A 20,891-nucleotide genomic window follows, 5' to 3' on the forward strand; every position below is an offset into this window, starting at 1 on the left:
GGGTGGAGGAGGTGAATGGGAGAGGTACAAATGGGGGTGGAGGGGGTGAAGGGATGGAAGGGGTGAACTTGAGGTGGGGGGGGGAATAAATGGGGAGGGGTGGTGTTCACATGTTACCACTAACATCCTAAGTTCTATTCACAGCCTCGGTACCAGTGGGGGTTATGGCGAGGGGTCTTCCAGTGAGTATGCGTGGGGTCGCTGCTCCATTCTCCCAGCGAGGGAGTTCAGAATCTCGTAACAGCAATGCTGTTGAAACAGACTTCATCCGTGACTGCACTGAATCTAGATGGGGTAACCACTGTCCTGGATACACCAGCTTTAACAGCAACACAACCTTGAACGGTACATTGTAGATTTACCCAGCTGACGTTTATTGTGCACAATCACTGAGGCTCCAGCTGTGCACTAGCAGTGTACAATATTTCTCAATGAAGGAAGGAGTGTGACAGTGTAGTGAACACTGAGCTTGTGGGAACAGGGGACCTGCCATCTCTCTCTGCTCACACGGCTGGCCTCTCACTGGTAGCTGCAGTAATATTTTATATAAATATATTTGGATTTTCGAAAAGTCTTTTTGATGAGGTATGGCAAAGAGTCGGTAACAAGGAGCAGAATGGATAGCAAGCTGGCTAAACAGAGAGTGAGGGTTAAAGGTCATTACTCAGACTGCAAAAAGGTGTGAAATTGTGTTCCACAGGGTTCATTGCTGGCAACACTGCTGTTCACCAGTTACATAAATTGTTTGGAATCGGGAATCAAAACTACAATTTCAAAATTTGTGAATGACACCAAATTCAGGGTGTTAGTGTTAACTAGAGGGCGGCACAGTGGCGCAGTGGTTAGCACCGCAGCCTCACAGCTCCAGGGACCCGGGTTCGATTCTGGGTACTGCCTGTGTGGAGTTTGCAAGTTCTCCCTGTGTCTGCGTGGGTTTTCTCCGGGTGCTCCGGTTTCCTCCCACAAGCCAAAAGACTTGCAGGTTGATAGGTAAATTGGCCATTATAAATTGTCACTAGTATAGGTAGGTGGGAGGGAAATATAGGGACAGGTGGGGATGTTTGGTAGGAATATGGGATTAGTGTAGGATTAGTATAAATGGGTGGTTGATGGTCGGCACAGACTCGGTGGGCCGAAGGGCCTGTTTCAGTGCTGTATCTCTAATCTAATCTAATCTAATCTAGAGGAGTTAAAGAAAGTATTAGATCAAAGTAAAAGGCTTATAATGTTGCCAGAAAGAGTAGTAAGTCTGAGGATTGGGAGGATTTTAAATTTCAGAACAGGAGGACCAAGAAATTGCTAAGAAAAGAGAATATGAGAGTAGCCTAGCAGGAGACATAAAAACAGATTGTAAACATTTTTACAGGTTGGTAAATAGGAAATGATTAGTGAAAGTAAATGTGGGTCCATTAGAGGCAGAGACAGGTGGAATTATAATGGGAAATAAGGAACTGGCAGAGACATTAAACAAATACTGTCTTCATGAAAAAAGCCACAAAGGACATTCTGGAAATAATGGAGAAGCAAGGGACTAAGTGGTGACAAATCCCCTGGTCCTGATGACCTGCATCCTAGAGTTTTAAAAGAGGATACATTGGTTTTGATCTTCCAGAATTCCCAAGGATCGGAAAGTAGCAAACTTAATCTGACTATTTAAGAAAGGAGGAAGAGAGAAAACGGGGAACAATACGCCAGTTAGCCTAACATTAGTAGTAGGAAAAAGGTTAGAATCTATTATGAGGGATGTGAATACAGGGCACTTAGAAAATGATTACCTGAGTAAGCAAAGTCAACACGGATTTATGAAGGAGAAATCGTGAATGACAAATCTGTTAAGGTTTTTGAGGATGTAACTAGTTTTTTAAAAATTTGTTCATGGGATGTGGGCATCGCTGGCCAGGCCAGCATTTATTGCCCATCCTTAATTGCCCTTGAACTGAGTGTCTTGCTCGGCCATTTCAGGGGGCAGTTAAGAGTCAACCACATTGCTGTGGGTGTGGAGTCACATGTAGGCCAGACCAGGTAAGGACGGCAGATTTCCTTCCCTAAAGGACATTAGTGAACCAATTGGGTTTTTATAACAATCAACAATGGTTTCATGGTCACCATTAGACTAGCTTTTCAATACCAGATTTATTAATTGAATTCAAATTTCACCATCTGCTGTGGTGGGATTCGAACACATGTCTCCAGAGCATTAGCCTGTGCTCTGGGTTACTAGTCTAGTGACAATACCACTACGCCACCACCTCCCCAAGTAAGATGGATATGGGAGAAACCAGTGGATGTAGTGTATTTGGATTTTCAAATAGTATTCGATAAGGTGCCACACAAGAGGTTATTACACAAAATTAGGACACATAAGAACAGGAGCAGGAATAGGCCATTTGGCCCCTCGAGCCTGCTCCACCATTTAATACAATCATGGCTGATCATCTGCTTCAACTTCACTTTCCCACCCACCCCTCATATCCCTTAATTCCCTAAGAGATCAAAAGTCTGTCTATCCGAGCCTTAAATACATTCAACGACGGAGCACCCACAACCCTCTGGGGTAACAACCCTTTAAGTGAAGACATTTCTCCTCATCTCAGTCCTAAATGATCGGCCCCTTATCCCTTTTCCCTTTATCCTGAGACTGTGTCCCCATATTTGAGATTCCCCAACCAGGGGAAATAATCTCTGTGTCTACCCTATCCAGCCCCTTCAGAATCTTGTATGACTCAATTAATTCGCCTCTCATTCTTCTAAACTCCAGAGAATACAGGCCCAGTTTACTCAGCTTCTCATCATAGGACAACCCCCTCATAGAGTCGTACAGCATAGAAACAGGCCCTTCGGCCCACAGTGTCCATGCCGACCATAATGCCTATCTATACTAATCACACCTGCCTGCATTAATTCCATATCCCTCTATGCTTTGCTCATTCAAGTACCTGTCCATCATCCCAGGGACCAATCTAGTGAATCTTCACTGCACTGCCTCCAGTGCAAGTATATCCTTTCTTAAATGTGGAGACCAAAACTGCACACAGTATTCCAGGTGTGGTCTCACCAAAACCCTGTACAGTTGTCACAATACTTATTCCTGTGCTCCAATCCCCTTGCAATAAAGACCAACATGCCATTTGCCTTCCTAATTGCTTGTGTACCTGCATGCTAACTTTCTGTGTACCTTGTACGAGTGCCAGCAAGTCTCTCTGAACATCAACATTTAGAAATTTCACACCTTTGTAAAAAGGTGGACTAGTAATCTAGAGCCCAGGCTAATGATTTGGGGACATGGGTTCGAATCCCACCACGGCAAATGGTGGAATTTGAATTCAATTAATAAATCTGGAATTGAAAGCTAGTCTAATGATGGCCATGAAACCATTGTCAATTGTTGTAAAAACCCATCTAGTTCATTAATGTCCTTTAAGGAAGGAAATCTGCTGTCCTTACCTGGTCTGGCCTACATGTGACTCCAGACCCACAGCAATGTGGTTAACTCTTACAGGCCCTCTGAAATAGCTGAGCAAGCCACTCAGTTCAAGGGCAATTTGGGATGGGCAATAAATAAATGCTGGCCTAGTCAGCAAACTCACATTCCACAAACAAATTTTAAAAAAAAGGCTTTTCTGTTCTTACGACCAAAATGAATAATTCCACACTTCCCGACATATCCTTCATTTGCCATCTTGTTGCCTACTCACTAAATCTGTCTATATCTCTTTGCAGCGCCTCTGTGTGCTCCTCACAGCTTACATTCCCACCTAACGTTGTATCTTCAACAAACTTGGATAGGTTAGGAACATAGAAACATAGCAACAGCAGTAGGCCATCCAGCCCGTCTAGCCTGCCCCGTCATTCAGCTAGATCATGGCTGATCATCTGCCTCAACACCACTTTCCTGTGCTATCCCCACATTCCTCAATGTCATTAGTATCCAGAAATCTCTTGATCTCTGAACATGCTGAATGATTGAGCTTCCACAGCCCTCTGGGGTAGAGAAGTGCACAGATTCACCACCCTCTGAATGCAGAAATTTCTCCTCATCTCACTCTTAAAGGGCCTGCCCCTTATTCTCAGACTGTGTCCCCTTGTTATAGACTCACCAGTCAGAGGAAATATCCTGTCCACATCTACCCTGTCGAGTCCTGTAAGAATTTTACAAGTTTCAATGAGATCACCTCTCATTCTTGAACTCTGGAGAATACAGGCTCAGTTTCCTCAATGTCTCTTCATAAGACAATCCTGCCATCCCAGGAATCAGTCTGGTGAACCTCCATTGCACTCCCTCTATGGCAAGTATATCCTTCCTTAGATAAGGAGACCAAAACTGTACACAGTATGTGAGGTGTGTTCTCTCCAAGTTACTCTGTCTTTTCGTCATGAATATAGATTGTAAATAGCTGAGGGCCCAGCACTGATCCTTGTGGCACTCCACTAGTCACAGCTAAAAGCCAGCTACCTGACCCGAACCCGATGGGACCCGACAATATGTGCCGCGTTCGGGTCGGGTCAGGCCCCTCTTCTGGGTCCGGCTTTCGGGTTCGGGTCAGGTCGGGCTGAGTCCAGGTCGTGCTTGGGTCAAGTCTGGCCGGACACACATGATAAGTGCTCTGTCGGTAAGGATGAAAAATAAAAAAACACCTGAGCTGGGAGTCTGGGACGAAGGGATGGGGTCGGGTTGGGCTTGGGTCGGGTTGGGCTTGGGACGAAATTGGAGGGACTCGGGCTGGGTCCACTGTGGATTGATCGGGTTCGGGTCGGGTTCTCTCTTTTTCCTGACCTGAGCAGGCCTTTAGTCACAGCCTCCCAACTTGAAAATGCCCCATTTATCCCTACTCTTTTCTTCCTGTCCATTACCCATTCCTCTATCCGTGCTAATATATCACCACCAACTCCATGAGCCCTTATCTTGCATATTAGCCTTTTATGTGGCACCTTTTCAATGCAGGACGATATAGATGGGCTGGTCAGATGGGCAGAGCTGTAGCAAATGGAATTTAATCCTGAGAAGTGTGAAGTGATGCATTTTGGGAGGACTAACAAGGCAAGGGAATATACAATGGATGGTAGGACCATAGGAATTACAGAAGGTCAGAGGGACCTTGGTGTACTTGTCCATAGGTCACTGAAGGCAGCAGCACAGGTAGATAAGGTGGTTAGGAAGGCATATGGGATACTTGCCTTTATTAGCCAAGGCATAGAATGTAAGAGCAGGGAGGTTATGATGGAGCTGTATAAAACGTTAGTTAGGCCACAGCTGGAGTACTGTGTACAGTTCTGGTCACCACACTATAGGAAGGATGTGATTGCACTGGAGACGGTGCAGAGGAGATTCACCAGGATATTGCGTGGGCTGGAGCATTTCAGTTATGAAGAGAGACTGGATAGACTAGGGTTGTTTACCTTAGAACAGAGAAGGCTGAGGGGGGACGTGATTGAGGGATACAAAATTATGAGGGGCATAGATAGAGTGGATAGGAAGAAACTTTTTCCCTTAGCGGAGGGATCAATAACCAGGGGGCATGGATTTAAGGTAAGGGGCAGGAGGTTTAGAGGGGATTTGAGGAAAAGAATTTTCACCCAGAGGGTGGTTGGAATCTGGAACACACTGCCTGAAGAGGTGGTAAAGGCAGGAACCCTCACAACATTTAAGAAGTATTTAGATGAGCACTTGAAACGCCATAGCATACAAGGCTATGGGCCAATTGTTAGAACAGCCAGGCGCATGATGGCCGGCATGGAGACGATGGACCGAAGGGTCTATTTCTGTGCTGTATAACTCTGTGACTCTATAACTGCAATCTGTAACCACATGGCCCGGTAAATCCCCCACTCTACCATTGCCATCAAGCTGCGAGACCAACCCTGGTTCAATGAAGAGTGCAGGAGGGCATGCCAGGAGCAGCACCAGGCATACCTCAAAAAGAGGTGTCAACCTGGTGAAGGTACAACCCAGGACTACTTGCATGGCCAAACAGCAGAACCAGCATGCGATCGATACGGTAAGCTATCCCACAACCAACGAATCAGATCTAAGTTCTGCAGTCCTGCCACATACAGTCATGAATGGTGGTGGACAATTAAACAACTAACTGGAGGAGGTGGCTCCACAAATATCCCCATCCTCAATGATGGGGGAGCCCAGCACATCAGTGAGAAAGATAAGGCTGAAGCATTTGCAACAATCTTCAGCCAGAAGTGCCGAGTGGAAGCAAGTCACTTTCACGCCGCACAAGTGTGTTGTCAGGAAATTTGGCTACAATACATTCTGTCCCTTCATCCGAGTCATTGATACAGATTGTAAATAGTTAAAACTCCAGCACTGATCTCTGGGGAACTCCACTAGTTACAGTTTGCAAACTTGAACGTGCCCCTTTAATCCTGACTCTCTGTTTCCTGGTATATTGGTAAGGATAGAGAATTGGCTAACTATTACACTCAACATCATTAGCTCTTGTGTAGTAACCTTTTATGTGGCACCTTATCGAATGCCTTTTGTAAATCCAAATGCACTACATCTACTGGTTCCCTTTATCCACCCTGCTTGTTGCATCCTCACAGAACTCGTCTCTTTCCTCAGAACAGAGGGTGAGGTGAGATTTAATTGAGGTGTATTAAATGATGATGGGCCTAGGTAGAGTGGATAGGAAGGATCTATTTCCCTCAGCAGAGAGGTCAATAATCAGGGGGCATAGATTTCAAGTAATTGGTGGAAGGATTAGAGGGGAGTTGAAAAATATTTTCACCAGTAGATGGTGGGATCTGGAACTCAATGCCTGAAAAGGTGGTTGAGGCAGAGACCCTCATCACATTTAAAAGACACCTGGATATGCACTTGAGGTGCCGTAACCTACAGAGCTATGGACAAAGAGCTGGATGGTGTGATTAGGCTGGATAGCTACTTGTTGCCAGCATCGACACAATGGGCTGAATGGCCTCCTGTGTCAGAAATTTTCTATGTTCCTTTAAACACAGTTCTGTTAATTCTAGGCTGTTGCTTTGTGTAGGGAGTGGTGTGTCCCTGTTATGATGCAGGCAGGCGTGTGCTCCCCTGGCGTGTGCTGACGCATGTTCCTTGTGTTGCAGCTGCCTTTGAGTGGTATGGCGAGGATTTGGTGAGACGGCACGTCGGGAGATTCCGTTCAGTGGCCCAGACTACACGTCCTGGGGCCCATGAGACTAACAATCTGGTAATGAGACGTCGACTGTTGCACAGAAGGATTCCAGCACCATACGGCCAACCCCACTACAGACTGGGCCACTGCTGATTGAGGTGGAGGGGGCTGTGTGGTGAGGGCTGGGGGTGAGGGGGGAATCTTGTGGAAGTTGGGGTGGGGGTCTGTGGGTTCAGGAGTCTTGGGACATTTTGTGTGTGGGAGGGAGGTTAGGGGTCACAGGTTATATGTGTGTTGGTTCAGGGCTTTGTGTGGGGTAGGGGGAAGGGGTGTTAGGATGGGGAGGAAGAGGGGATGTTGGGGGTGGGGGGGGGCAGGGAGAAGGGGTGCTGGGGGAGGGGCAGTTTCAGCAGGGTCTGAAAGTTTCTTTGCCAAGTTTTCTATTTAGAAAATTTGCCTCCTGATAATTTGCACAGTTTGTTGTTTCATTTAAAGATGCAGTAAAATGGTTTATAGATTAGAGTATCGCCACCCAATCCGAACCCGACGGGACCCAACCGAGTTCGAGCTTGGGCCGGGCCGGGTCCGACACACTCTAACAGTTTTGCGTTACAGTTGTGTTAGTGAAACACTGGAAACCGCAGATCTTTTGAAATGTACTTCCTACCTCTAATTGGTATTTCAACTTACTGTGTACTAATCAATAAACAGTTCATGTGTACATTGTAGCAGAACTCAGCCCCAGGCTCATAATTTTCCGGTTAGCCCTTTCTTGTCCTTTCCTGGGGTGTTGAAGGTCTTTGCCGTTTTAATCTTCATGAAATATTTACAATGTAATTAGTTGCTGCACTGTTATCTAACAAGATGTTCAAGATGTTTTTAATGAGTTTTATTTTTCATGGACACAAACTTAACCTTTTTGTGTTTTGGTTTATCTCTTGGTTTTCCTTCGTACTTTGTATTCTTGGCAACAAAAGCAGTTTAACAGCTTCAATCTGCATTAATAGGAACTTGACCCTTTTCTTTAATTGCACAGTTTACAATTGAATTGACTGCATCCCGTTAGGGGTTGGCAAGACTTCTTGTGCCTACCTCAAAACATACTGAATAAAGAATGTAAAGTAAAGGAGTCTTTAAGGTAAATTAAGAGTTTTACAGGGAAAAGACAACAAATTATGCTCTGAATTTGGAATATATTTAATTAATTGTCAGGTCTGATAAATTGCTGCTTTTAGTTTAATGTGGCCTCCGAGTTTATGGATAATTAATGAAATTAAGAGGCATTTTTATATGCAAAGCTGGGCATTAGTACTTAATAGTTGATATATAGAAACATAGAAAAATAGGAGCAGGAGTAGGCCATTCGGCCCTTCGAGCCTGCACCGCCATTCAATACAATCATGACTGATCATCCAAACTCAGTACCTTGTTCCTGCTTTCTCCCCATATCCTTTGATCCCTTTAGCCCTAAGAACTATATCTAACTCTTAGTTTAGTTTAGTTTAGAGATACAGCACTGAAACAGGCCCTTCGGCCCACCGAGTCTGTGCCGACCATCAACCACCCGTTTACACTAATCCTACACTAATCCCATATTCCTATCACATCCCCACCTATCCCTATATATTTCCCTACCACCTACCTATACTAGGGGCAATTTCCAATGGCCAATTTACCTATCAACCTGCAAGTCTTTTGGCATGTGGGAGGAAACCGGAGCACCCGGAGGAAACCCACGCAGACACAGGGAGAACTTGCAAACTCCACACAGGCAGTACCCGGAATTGAACCCGGGTCGCTGGAGCTGTGAGGCTACGGTGCTAACCACTGCGCCACTGTGCCGCTTGAATATATTTAATGATTTGTCCTCAATTGTTTTCTGTGGTCGAGAATTCCACAGGTTCACCACTCTCTGGGTGAAGAAATCCCTCCTCATCTCAGTCCTAAATGGCTTACCATGGCACAAGGACACCCAAGCCTCGCTGCACTGACCCCTTTCCCAATCTGTTGCCGTTCAGATAATCTGCCTTTCTGTTTTTACAACCAAAGTGGATAACCTCACATTTATCCACATTATACTGTATCTGCCATGTATTTGCCCACTCACTCAACCTGTCCAAATCACACTGGAGCTTCTCTGCATCCTCCTCACAGCTCACACTCCCACTCAACTTTGTGTCATCTGCAAACTTAGATATATTATATTTAATTCCATCATCTATATCAGTAATCTATATTGTGAATAGCTGGGGTCCCTGTGGTACCCCACTAGTCACTGCCTGCTCCTTGGAAAAAGACTTGTTTATTCCTACTCTTTGTTTCCTGTCTGCCAACCAGTTCTCTATCCATGTCAGTACCTTACCCCCAATCCCATGTGCTTTAATTTTAGAGTCATAGAGAGTTACAGCACTGAAACAGGCCCTTTGGCCCACCGAGTCTGTGCTGACCATCAACCACCCATTTATACTAATCCTACATTAATCCCATATTCCCTACCACATCCCCACCTTCCCTCAATTCTCTTACCACCGGGGCGGCACAGTGGCGCAGTGGTTAGCACCGCAACCTCACAGCTCCAGCGACCTGGGTTCAATTCTGGGTACTGCCTGTGTGGAGTTTGCAAGTTCTCCCTGTGTCTGCGTGGGTTTTCTCCGGGTGCTCCGGTTTCCTCCCACAGCCAAAAAAAGACTTGCAGGTTGGTAGGTAAATTGGCCATTATAAATTGCCCCTAGTATAGGTAGCTGGTAGGGAAATATAGGGACAGATGGGGATGTGGTAGGAATATGGAATTAGTGCAGGATTAGTATAAATGGGTGGTTGATGGTCGGCACAGACTCGGTGGGCCGAAGGGCCTGTTTCAGTGCTGTACCTCTAAAAACTAAATACACTAGTGGCAATTTACAATGGCCAATTTACCTATCAACCTGCAAGTCTTTGGCTGTGGGAGGAAACCGGAGCACCCGGCGGAAATCCATGCGGTCACAGGGAGAACTTGCAAACTCCGCACAAGCAATACCCAGAACTGAACCTGGGTTGCTGAAGCTGTGAGGCTGCGGTGCTAACCACTGTGCCGCCCTTCGGCATGCTAATTTTGCACGCTAATCTCTTCTGAAAGTCCAAATACACCACATCCACTGGTTCTCCCTTATCTATTCTATTACTTACATCCTCAAATAATTCCAGTAGATTAGTCAAGCATGATTTCCCTTTCATAAATCCATGTTGACTTTGTCTGATCCTGTCATTGTTTTCCAAGTGCTCTGCTATTACATCTTTTATAATGGACTCTAGCATTTTCCCCACTACTGATGTCAGGCTAACCAGTCTATAATTCTCTGTTTTCTCTCTACCTCCTTTTTTAAATAGTGGGGTTACATTAGCTATCCTCCAATCTGTTGGAACTGTTCCAGAGTCTATAGAATTTTGAAAAATGGCTAACAATGCATCCACTATTTCTAGGGCCACTTCCTTAAGTACTCAGGGATGTAGATTATCAGGCCCTGGGGATTTATCGGCCTTCAATCCCATCAATTTCGCTAACACCATTTCTCCACTAATACTGATTTCATCTCATTAGACCCTATGTTCCCCAACATTTCTAGGAGGTAATTTGTGTCCTCCTTTGTGAAGACAGAACCAAAATATGTATTTAATTGTTCTGCCATTTCTTTGTTCCCCATTATAAATTCCCCTGTTTCTGACTGTAAGGGACCCACATTTGTCTTCACAATCTTTTTCTCTTCACATACCTATAGAAGCTTTTACAGTCAGTTTTTATGTTCTCCAAGTTTGCTCTCATACTCTCTTTTCCCCTCCTTAATCAATCCCTTTGTCCTCCTTTGCTGAATTCTAAACTGCTCCCAATCCTCAGGTTTGCTGCGTGTTCTGGCCATTTTATATTTCTCCTCCTTGGATCTAATACTATCCCTAATTTCTTTAGTAAGCCACGGTTGGGCCACCCTTCCTGTTTTATTATTGCGCCAGACAGGAATGAACAATTGTTGTATTTCATCCATACGCTCTTGAAATGCTAGCCATTGCTTATCCACTGTCAACCCTTCAAGTAACGTTCCCCAGTCTATCGTAGCCAACTTGTGCCTCACGCATTCATAGCTTCCTTTATTTAGATTCAGGACCCTAGTCTCGGAATCAACTCTCTCACTCTCCACCTTAATGAAGAATTTTATCATGTTATGGTCACTCTTCCCCAAGGGACCCCGCACAACAAGATTATTAACTAATCCTTTCTCATTACACAATACCCAGTATAGGATGGCCTGTTCTCTAGTTGGTTCTTCAACATATTGGTCCAAAAAAACCATCACTTGCGCACTCCAGGAATTACTCCTCTACAGTATTATTGCTAATTTGGTTTACCCAATCTGTATGTAGATTAAACTCACCCATAATTACAGTTGCATCCTTATCGCATGCATCTCTAATTTCCTGTTTAATACTCCGCGCATTGAGATACAATGCCTTTAGGCTTGTCTTTTTAACATTCTTAGTCATCGTGAATATATTTTAATTTCTTAATTCATGTGACATCGCTAAATATGAAGTGGTCTTAAATCAGTTAATATTTTAGTTTGTAAAATCTGACCTACCGGATTAAAATATTACATCAAGGAGAGACATTTCAAAGATTACCGGAGGCCTGGACTCATGATCCAGTGCCAGCCAGGACGTCAAGACCGGTACACTCCACACTAGTCTGCAGTGAGCCATTCCATCGAAGGTAGAGCACAACGTCTTTGATATAGGAATGTATATTAATAACTCAGAACCTTCCAGCTGCTCACTGGATAAACTTGCAGCAAGTATTTCAACCTGTAAAGCAGGAGTCTAGGTAATGTATAATATTTTCTGAGCCTTCGGGCAATTGCTATGTTTATTTTAAGCAAAACAGATACTGGTACAGTGTGGCACAACCTGTCTGGGCACAACTCCATGTGTTTCTGTTTAACTCCTGACCAAACAATCACTGACTTCCATGGTAACAATCTTCGGCTCACCAGCACCAGTATGTGGCTCAGGGTGGGAGGGGGGTTTGAGGGAACTTGTGGGGGGAGGGGGTTTAAGAAGCTCGTGGGAGGGAGAGGGGGTTCAGGGAGCTTGGGGAGGGGAGGGGGGGTTCAGGGTACTCGGGGGGAGGGGGGTTCAGGGTACTCGGGGCGAGGGGGTTAAGTGGGGGGGGGGTTCAGGGAGCCCAGGGGAGTGGGGGACGGGGTTCAGGGAACTCGGCGGGGGGTGCACTCAGGGGAGGGAGGGACATGGGAACAGAGGGAAAGAAACCTCTTTCATCTCGTTCAATTGAGGCCATGTGGCAGCATCAGTGTTTTCAGCCTCAGTTACAGCTGTTGTCCCCCCACAGACCAGTCCAACAGCTCTCGCTCGTCTCCCCTCACAGCTCCCCCTCCTCTCCCCCCACAGCTCCCCCTCCTCTCCCCTCTCCCAAAGTTCCAAACTTTGACCACCCTTTATGTGAAGAAGTATTTCCTAATTTCACTCCTGATCTAACTTTAAACTCTGCCGCCTAGTCCTAGACTCCCGAACCACTGGAAATAGTTTTTCTCCATCTACCCCCATCTGTTTCCCTTAATATCTTGAAAAGTTAATCAAATCACCCCTTAATCTTCTAAATTCCAGGGAATACCTCCCTAATTTGTGTAATCTGTCCTCATAATTTAACCCCTGGAGTCCAGTTATCATTCTGGTAAATCTACACTGCACTTCCTCCAAGGGCAACGTGTCCTTCCTAAGGTGTGATGCCCAGAACTGCTCACAGTAACTCCAAGTGTGGTCTAACCAGGGCTTTGTATAGCTGAGGCATGACTGCTACCCCTTGTATTCTAGTCCTCCAGCTTAAAGGCTAGTATTCAATGTGCATTTTTGAAAAAAACGAAAATGTCTGAGTGAAGAAATTTCTCCTCATCTCAAACGTTGGGTTATGGAGTGCCAGATGGAAAGTGGGATGAGTTTGGAGAGCTTCAATAGACACAATGGACAGAATGACCTCCTCCTAGACTGTAAGTTTGCATCAATCTATGATATCCCTGAAAGTAACCCACTACAGCACAATCTGATAATACGGCCAGCACATCATCAATCCACCCACAACATCATGCATCCATTTTCGATACTTCCAAATGGCTGATCCCTTATTCCGTGACCCCCACCACCCCCCCCCCCCCACCCCGTTACCGACTCCCCAGCCAGGCGAAACACCCTCACAGTCTCTAACCTGACAAGCTGCTGAAGAATGTGATATGTTTCAATGAGATCACCTCTCATTCTTCTAAACCAGGGATCGTCAACACATCAATAGCAAGCTACTGGTAGCTGACGGTCAGTGTATAGCAGCCTGGACAGAGCACTGGGGAAAGAGCAGACACAAACATAGAGCTGCTGAGAATTACACATGCCACACTTGCACTGACAGAGTGGGATTCCAGGCTGACCTTTCACCTTTCTGCAGTGACACAGAACACACACTAGAACATACAAGAACAAGGAGCAGGAGTAGGCCATTCAGCCCTTTAAGCCTGCTCCACCATTCAGTGAGATCAGGCTGATCTACTTCAATACCATTTTCCTGCACTATCCCCGTATCCCTTGATGCTTTTAATATGTAGAAATCTATCGATCTCTGTCTTAAACATATTCAATGACTGAGCCTCCACAGCCCTCTGTGACACTGAATGCCAAAGATTCACCACTCAGTGAAGAAATTCCTCCTCATCTCTGCCCTAAATGGCCTGCCACTTATTCTGAGACTGTGTGCCCGGTTCTTGACTCCCCGGCCAGGGAAAACATCCTTCCTGCATCAACCCTGTCGAGCCCTGTAAGAATTTTGTATGTTTGAATGAGATCACCTCTCATTCTTCTAAATTCCAGAGAATAAAGATCCAGTCTATGTACTCTTTCCTCCTAGGACAACCCCTCCATCCTAGGAATTAGTTTGGTGAACCTTTGTTGCACTCCCTCTATGACAAGTGTATCTTTGGTAAGGAGACCAAAACTGCATGCAATACTCCAGGTACGGTCTCACCAAGGCTCTATAAAATTGCAGCAAGAGATCTTTATTCCAATACTCAAATCCTCTTGTAGTAAAGGCCAACATACCATTTGCTTTCTTAATTACTTGCTGTACCTGCATGTTAGCTTTCTGTGACTCATGAACAAGGACACCTAAGTTCTTTTGAAGTGCAACACTTCCCAGCCTCTCACCATTTCTGTTTTTCTGACCAAAGTGGATAACCTCACTTTTTTTTTATTCATTCATGGAATGTGGGTGTCGCTGGCCAGGTCAGCATTTATTGCCCATCCCTAATTGCCCTTGAGAAGGTGGTGGTGAGCTGCCTTCTTGAACCGCTGCAGTCCATTTGGGGTAGGTATCCCCATAGTGCTGTTAGGAAGGGAGTTCCAGGATTTTGACCCAGCGACAGTGAAGGAACGGCGATATAGTTCCAAGTCAGGATGGTGTTTGACTTGGAGGGGAACTTGCAGGTGGTGGTGTTCCCATGTATTTGCTGCCCTTGTCCTTCTAGTTGGTAGAGGTCGCGGGTTTTGAAGGTGCTGTCTGAGGAGCCTTGGTGCATTGCTGCAGTGCATCTTGTAGATGGTACACACTGCTGCCACTGTGCGTCGGTGGTGGAGGGAGTGAATGTTTGTAGATGGTGTGCCAATCAAGCAGGCTGCTTTGTCCTGGATGGTGTCGAGCTTCTTGAGTGTTGTTGGAGCTGCACCCATCCAGGCAAGTGGAGAGTATTCCATCACACTCCTGACTTGTGCCTTGTAGATGGTGGACAGGCTTTGGGGAGTCAGGAGGTGAGTTACTCGCCTCAGGATTCCTAGCCTCTGACCTGCTCTTGTAGCCATGGTATTTATATGGCTACTCCAGTTCAGTTTCTTGCCCCGAGGATGTTGATAGTGGGGGATTCATCGATGGTAATGCTGTTGAATGTCAAGGGGGGGTGGTTAGATTCTCTCGTTGGAGATGGTCATTGCCTGGCACTTGTGTGGCACGAATGTTACTTGCCACTTATCAGCCCAAGCCTGGATATTGTCCAGGTCTTGCTGCATTTCTACATGGACTGCTTCAGTATCTGAGGAGTCGTGAATGGTGCTGAACGTTGTGCAATCATCAGCGAACATCCCCACTTCTGACCTTATGATTGAAGGAAGGTCATTGATGAAGCAGCTGAAGATGGTTGGGCCCAGGACACTACCCTGCGGAACTCCTGCAGTGATGTCCTGGAGCTCAGATGATTGACCTCCAACAACCACAACCATCTTCCTTTGCTCTAGGTATGACTCCAGCCAGCGGAGTGTCTTCCCCCTGATTCCCACTGACTCCAGTTTTGCTAGGGCTCCTTGATGCCATACTCGGCCAAATGCTGCCTTGATGTCAAGGGCAGTCACTCTCACCTCACCTCTGGAGTTCAGCTCTTTTGTCCATGTTTGAACCAAGGCTGTAATGAGGTCAGGAACTGAGTGGCCCTGGCGGAACCCAAACTGAGCATCACTGAGCAGGTTATTGCTAAGCAAGTGCCGCTTGATAGCAGTGTCGACGACACCTTCCATCACTTTACTGACGATTGAGAGTAGACTGATGAGGCGGTAATTGGCTGGGTTGGACTTGTCCTGCTTTTTGTGTACAGGACAGACCTGGGCAATTTTCCACATTACAGGGTAGATGCCAGTGTTGTAGCTGTACTGGAACAGCTTGGCTAGGGGCGCGGCAAGTTCTGGAGCACAGGTCTTCAGTACTATTGCCAGAATATTGTCAGGGCCCATAGCTTTTGCAGTATCCAGTGCCTTCAGTCGTTTCTTGATATCACGCGAGTGAATTGAATTGGCTGAAGCCTGGCATCTGTGATTAGCTTTAGTTTAGAGATACAGCACTGAAACGGGCCCTTCGGCCCATCGAGTCTGTGCCGACCATCAACCACCCATTTATACTTATCCTACACTAATTCCATATTCCTACCACATCCCCACCTGTCCCTATATTTCCCTACCACCTACCTATACTAGGGGCAATTGCTAATGGCCAATTTACCTATCAACGGGCAAGTCTTTGGCATGTGATGCTGGGGACTTCAGGAGGAGGCCGAGATGGATCATCAACTCGGCACTTCTGGCTGAGGATTGTTGCAAATACTTCAGCCTTATCTTTCGCACTGATGTGCTGGGCTCCCCCATCATTGAGGATGGGGATATTTGTGGAGCCACCTCCTCCAGTTAGTTGTTTAATTGTCCACCACCATTCATGACTGGAAGTGGCAGGACTGCAGAACTTAGATCTGATCCGTTGGTTATGGAATCGCTTAGCTCTGTCTATCGCATGCTGCTTACGCAGTTTGGCACGCAGATAGTCCTGTGTTGTAGCTTCACCAGGTTGACACCTCTTTTTGAGGTATGCCTGGTGCTGCTCCTGGCATGCCCTCCTGCACTCTTCATTGAACCAGGGTTGGTCTCCTGGCTTGATGGTAATGGTAGAGTGGGGGATATGCCGGGCCATGAGGTTACAGATTGTGGTTGAGTACGATTCTGCTGCTGCTGATGGCCCACAGCACCTCATGGATGCCCAGTTTTGCATTGCTAGATCTGTTCGAAATCTATCCCATTTAGCACGGTGATAGTGCCACACAACACGATGGACGGTCTCCTCAATGTGAAGGCTGGACTTCGTCTCCACAAGGACTGTGCGGTGGTCACTCCTACCAATACAGTCATGGACAGAAGCATCTGCAGCAGGCAGATTGGTGAGGACGAGGTCAAGTACGTTTTTCTCTCGTGTTGGTTCCCCCACCACCTGCCGCAGACCCAGTCTAGCAGCTATGTCCTTTAGGACTCGGCCAGCTCGGTCAGTAGTGGTGCTACTGAGCCACTCTTGGTGATGGACATTGAAGTCCCCCACCCAGAGTCCTTTTTGTGCCCTTGCCACCCTCAGTGCTTCTTCCAAATGGTGTTCAACATGGAGGAGTACTGAGTCATCAGCTGAGGGAGGGCAGTTGGTGGTAATCAGTAGGAGGTTACCTTGCCCATGTTTGACCTGATGCTCTGAGACTTCATGGGGTCCGGAGTCGATGTTGAGGACTCCCAGGGCAACTCCCTCCCTACTGTATACCACTGTGCCACCACCTCTGCTGGGTCTGTCCTGCCGGTGGGACAGGACATACCCGGGGATGGTGATGGCAGAGTCTGGGACGTTGTCTGTCAGGTATGATTCCGTGAATATGACTATGTCAGGCTGTTGCTTGACTAGTCTGTGGGACAGCTCTCCCAACTTTGGCACAAGCCCCCAGATGTTAGTAAGGAGGACTTTGCAGGGTCGACAGGGCTGGGTTTGCCGTTGTCGTTTCCGGTGCCCAGGTCGATGCTGGGTGGTCCGTCCGGTTTCATTCCTTTTTATTAACTTCGTAGCGGTGAGGTACAACTGAGTGTCTTGCTGGGCCATTTCGAGGGCATGTAAGAGTTAACCACATCGCTGTGGGTCTGGAGTCACATGTAGGCCAGACCAGGTAAGGACAGCAGATTTCCTTACCTAGAGGACATTAGTGAACCAGATGGGTTTTTACAACAATCGACAATGGTTTCATGGCCATCATTAGACTAGCTTTTAATTCCAGATTTATTAATTAAATTCAAATTCCACCTTCTGCTGTGGTGGGATTCGAACCCATGTCCCCAGAGAAATACCCTGGGTCTCTGGGTTACTAGTCCAGTGATAATACCATTACACCTATCCCTACATTTCTCCACATTGTGGCACAGTGAGGGCGGCACAGTGATTAGCACCGCAGCCTCACAGCTCCAGTGACCCGGGTTCTATTCTGGGTACTGCCTGTGTGAAGTTTGCAAGTTCTCCCTGTGACTGCGTGGGTTTTCGCCGGGTGCTCCGGTTTCCTCCCACAGCCAAAGACTTGCAGGTTGATAGGTAAATTGGCCATTGTAAATTGCCCCTAGTGTAGGCAGGTGGTAGGGGAGGGAAGGTGGGGATGTGTTTGGAATGTGGGATTCATGTAGGATTAGTATAAATGGGTGGTTGATGGTCAGCAGAGACTCAGTGGGCCGAAGGGCCTGTTTCAGTGCTGTATCTCTAAATTAATATAATTAATTGTATTCCATCTGCCAAATTTTTGCCCACTCGCTTAGCTTCTCCAAATCCCCTTCAAGTGTCTTTGCATCCTCCTCACAACTCAACACTTCCACCTAGTTTTGTGTTATCTGCAAACTTGGAAATATTACATTTAATCCCCACATCCAAATCATTGAATAGCTGGGGCCCAAGCACTGATCCTTGTGGTACCCCACGACTCACAGCCTGACAACCTGAGAATGACTCATTTATTCCTACTGTTTTCTGTCTGTTAACCAATTCTCAATCCATTGCAGTGTATTCCCCCCAATCCCATGTGCTCTAATTTTGTTTACTAACCTCTTGTCAAAAGCTTTCTGAAAATCTAAATATACCACATCCACCAGTTCCCGCTTATCTATTCTGCTAGTTCATCCTCTGACGAGTTTGCAGAATGTCATTTTGAAGGGAGGTGAGAAACAGCGAAAATTGCACAATTGTCGGTTAATGGAAGGGGGTCCGAGTCCCATAAAGAAACCAGTTTCCATCAGTTTCAAAGTGGAGTTGGTCTGGAGACCCTCAAAGAGCTCCATGAATTTCTCCTCATCTGGCCTGTTGCTAAGGTGGAGCGGATAGCTTGACAACTGTTGGTATTTTGGGCACACAACATTAGAATCATTTAACATTTCGAGGTCTGATGCTTTTCGAACAGTTTGAACACCATGAATGTTTTTGTTTCTGAGAGAGTTGCACCTGGAGCATCAAATCTGTCTGTTCTCTTTGCAGATGTTGATGGAGCTGACTGGTTTCCTTGTTTTCTGTTCTGGTGATTGTGCTGAATGTTAAGGTTGCTATGACAACCAAGCTCTCCTCCACATTTGACAAGTTGCCATTCACTCTTCAACTCTTTCCCTTTCAATTACTAACTTGTTGTGGTGTTAAATACACATAAAAGATCGCAGCATTTGCAGGAAAAGCATATCCAGACTACACAGCAATTGCTTTTGGTTTCGCTGCCGGAATTTCTTTCCAGTTTCCCAGAATAATTGAGTGTGAATCCAACATCTTAATTTAACCCAATTTACCAACTATGACGATCTGCATACCACAAGAATCTATTTTCCCAGTAGCATATTATCTGTCATGTTTCACATAGTATTTGATCATCTGTGTCTTTATCTTTATTGTTGAAATCTCTGTTCATACAGTTTAATCAAAAAGGTGAATTGACACATTATCAAATGCTTTGTGAGGGAGGGTAGTTATTAATATTGTAGTCATGCTCTGAAATTGCAGTTTCATGATACTGATCATAGCATTGTTACAGTGGAGAAGCAGGCCATTCGGTTCAAAGATTGACCGTGTGGTAGATAGCGAGGAGGATAGCTACAGGCTGCAGGAAGATATTGATGGTCTGGTTGGATGGGCAGAAAAGTGGCAAATGGAATTCAACTTGGAGAAGTGTGAGGTGTGATGCATTTGGAGAGGTCAAACAAGGCAAAGGAATACATGATTAATGGGAAAATACTGAGAAGTGTAGAGGAAGTGAGGGACCTTGGAGTGAATGTCCACAGATCCCTGAAGGTAGCAGGACAGGTCAATAAGGTGGTTAATAAGGCATATGGAATCCTTTCCTTTATTAGCTGAGGTATAGGATATAAGAGCAGGGAGGTTATGCTGAACCCTCAACCATCTTCAGCTGCTCCATCAATGACCCTCCTTCAATCATAAGGTCAGAAGTGGGGATGTTCGCTGATGATTGCGCAATGTTCAGCACCATTCGTGACTCCACAGCTACTGAAGCAGTCTGTGTAGAAATGCAGCAAGACTTGGATAGATAAAGGAATTTTAATTTCATTTTTTACCTCTATGCAAGGACCTTATTTGCCAATGTACAATTTTAGTTAAACTCTCTGTCCCATTCTGTCGGGAGTTACCCACATCACTATCCTGCTCCGATGCCCTGACCTCTTTGGATTTCTAAATTTCCCTTTAACCAAACCCTCCCCCCCACTCTGTTAGTTTAAAGCCCTGTCCACAGCCCCAGTTATGCTATTGGCCAGGACACTGGTCCCAGCCCAGTTCAAGTGAAGCCCATCCCAACAGAATAGCTCCCTTTTCTCTGAGTACTGAAGCCAGTGCCCCAAAAATCAAAACCCCTTCTTCCCACACCACTCTTTGAGCCACGGGTTTAGTTCTCTAATCTGCTTGACCCTGTGCCAATTTGTGTGTGGCTCAGGTAACAATCCGGAGATGATTACCTTTGATGTTCTGCATTTTAGTTCGGACCCTAACTCTTCAAATTCAATAAGCAGAACATAATGTCTGGTTCTGCCTATGTCATTGGTTCCCACATGGATCACGACAACCGGATCCTCCCTCTCCCACTCCAGTCACGAGGAGATGTCTTTAACCCTGGCACCAGGCAGGCGACACAGCCATCAGAGCTCCTAGTCACAGCACACACAACAGTATCTATCCCCCTGACTATAGTGTCTCCCATCACTTCCACACTCCTCTTCACTCCCCCCACTGTAATGACATCTTGTGCCATGGTCAGTCCGCTCATCCACCTTGCAGTCCTTCTCTTCATCCACACAGATAGCAAGGACCTCGTACCTGTTGGACAAGGTCAGAGGCTGAGGCTCCTCCATCCCTACATGCTGACTCCCCCTACCTCCCTCACTCACAGTCAC

General features: G+C 46.1%; 1 protein-coding gene across 1 annotated transcript in view; it reads left to right on the plus strand.

Moving 5' to 3' along the window:
• The window catches only part of LOC137362379 (PC-esterase domain-containing protein 1A-like), a gene marked incomplete at its 5' end in the record, with an annotated part of 52,480 nt that extends 45,198 nt beyond the window's left edge, over positions 1–7,282 (plus strand). Inside the window, 2 exons of the mRNA XM_068026788.1 lie at positions 145–345; positions 7,081–7,282. Of these exons, the coding sequence (XP_067882889.1) occupies positions 145–345; positions 7,081–7,262 (383 nt within the window). The remainder of the gene's footprint in view (positions 1–144; positions 346–7,080) is intronic.
• Positions 7,283–20,891: the final 13,609 nt, after the last annotated feature.

The sequence above is a fragment of the Heterodontus francisci genome, unplaced genomic scaffold (assembly GCF_036365525.1).
Source record: "Heterodontus francisci isolate sHetFra1 unplaced genomic scaffold, sHetFra1.hap1 HAP1_SCAFFOLD_480, whole genome shotgun sequence".
Taxonomy (NCBI): domain Eukaryota; kingdom Metazoa; phylum Chordata; class Chondrichthyes; order Heterodontiformes; family Heterodontidae; genus Heterodontus; species Heterodontus francisci.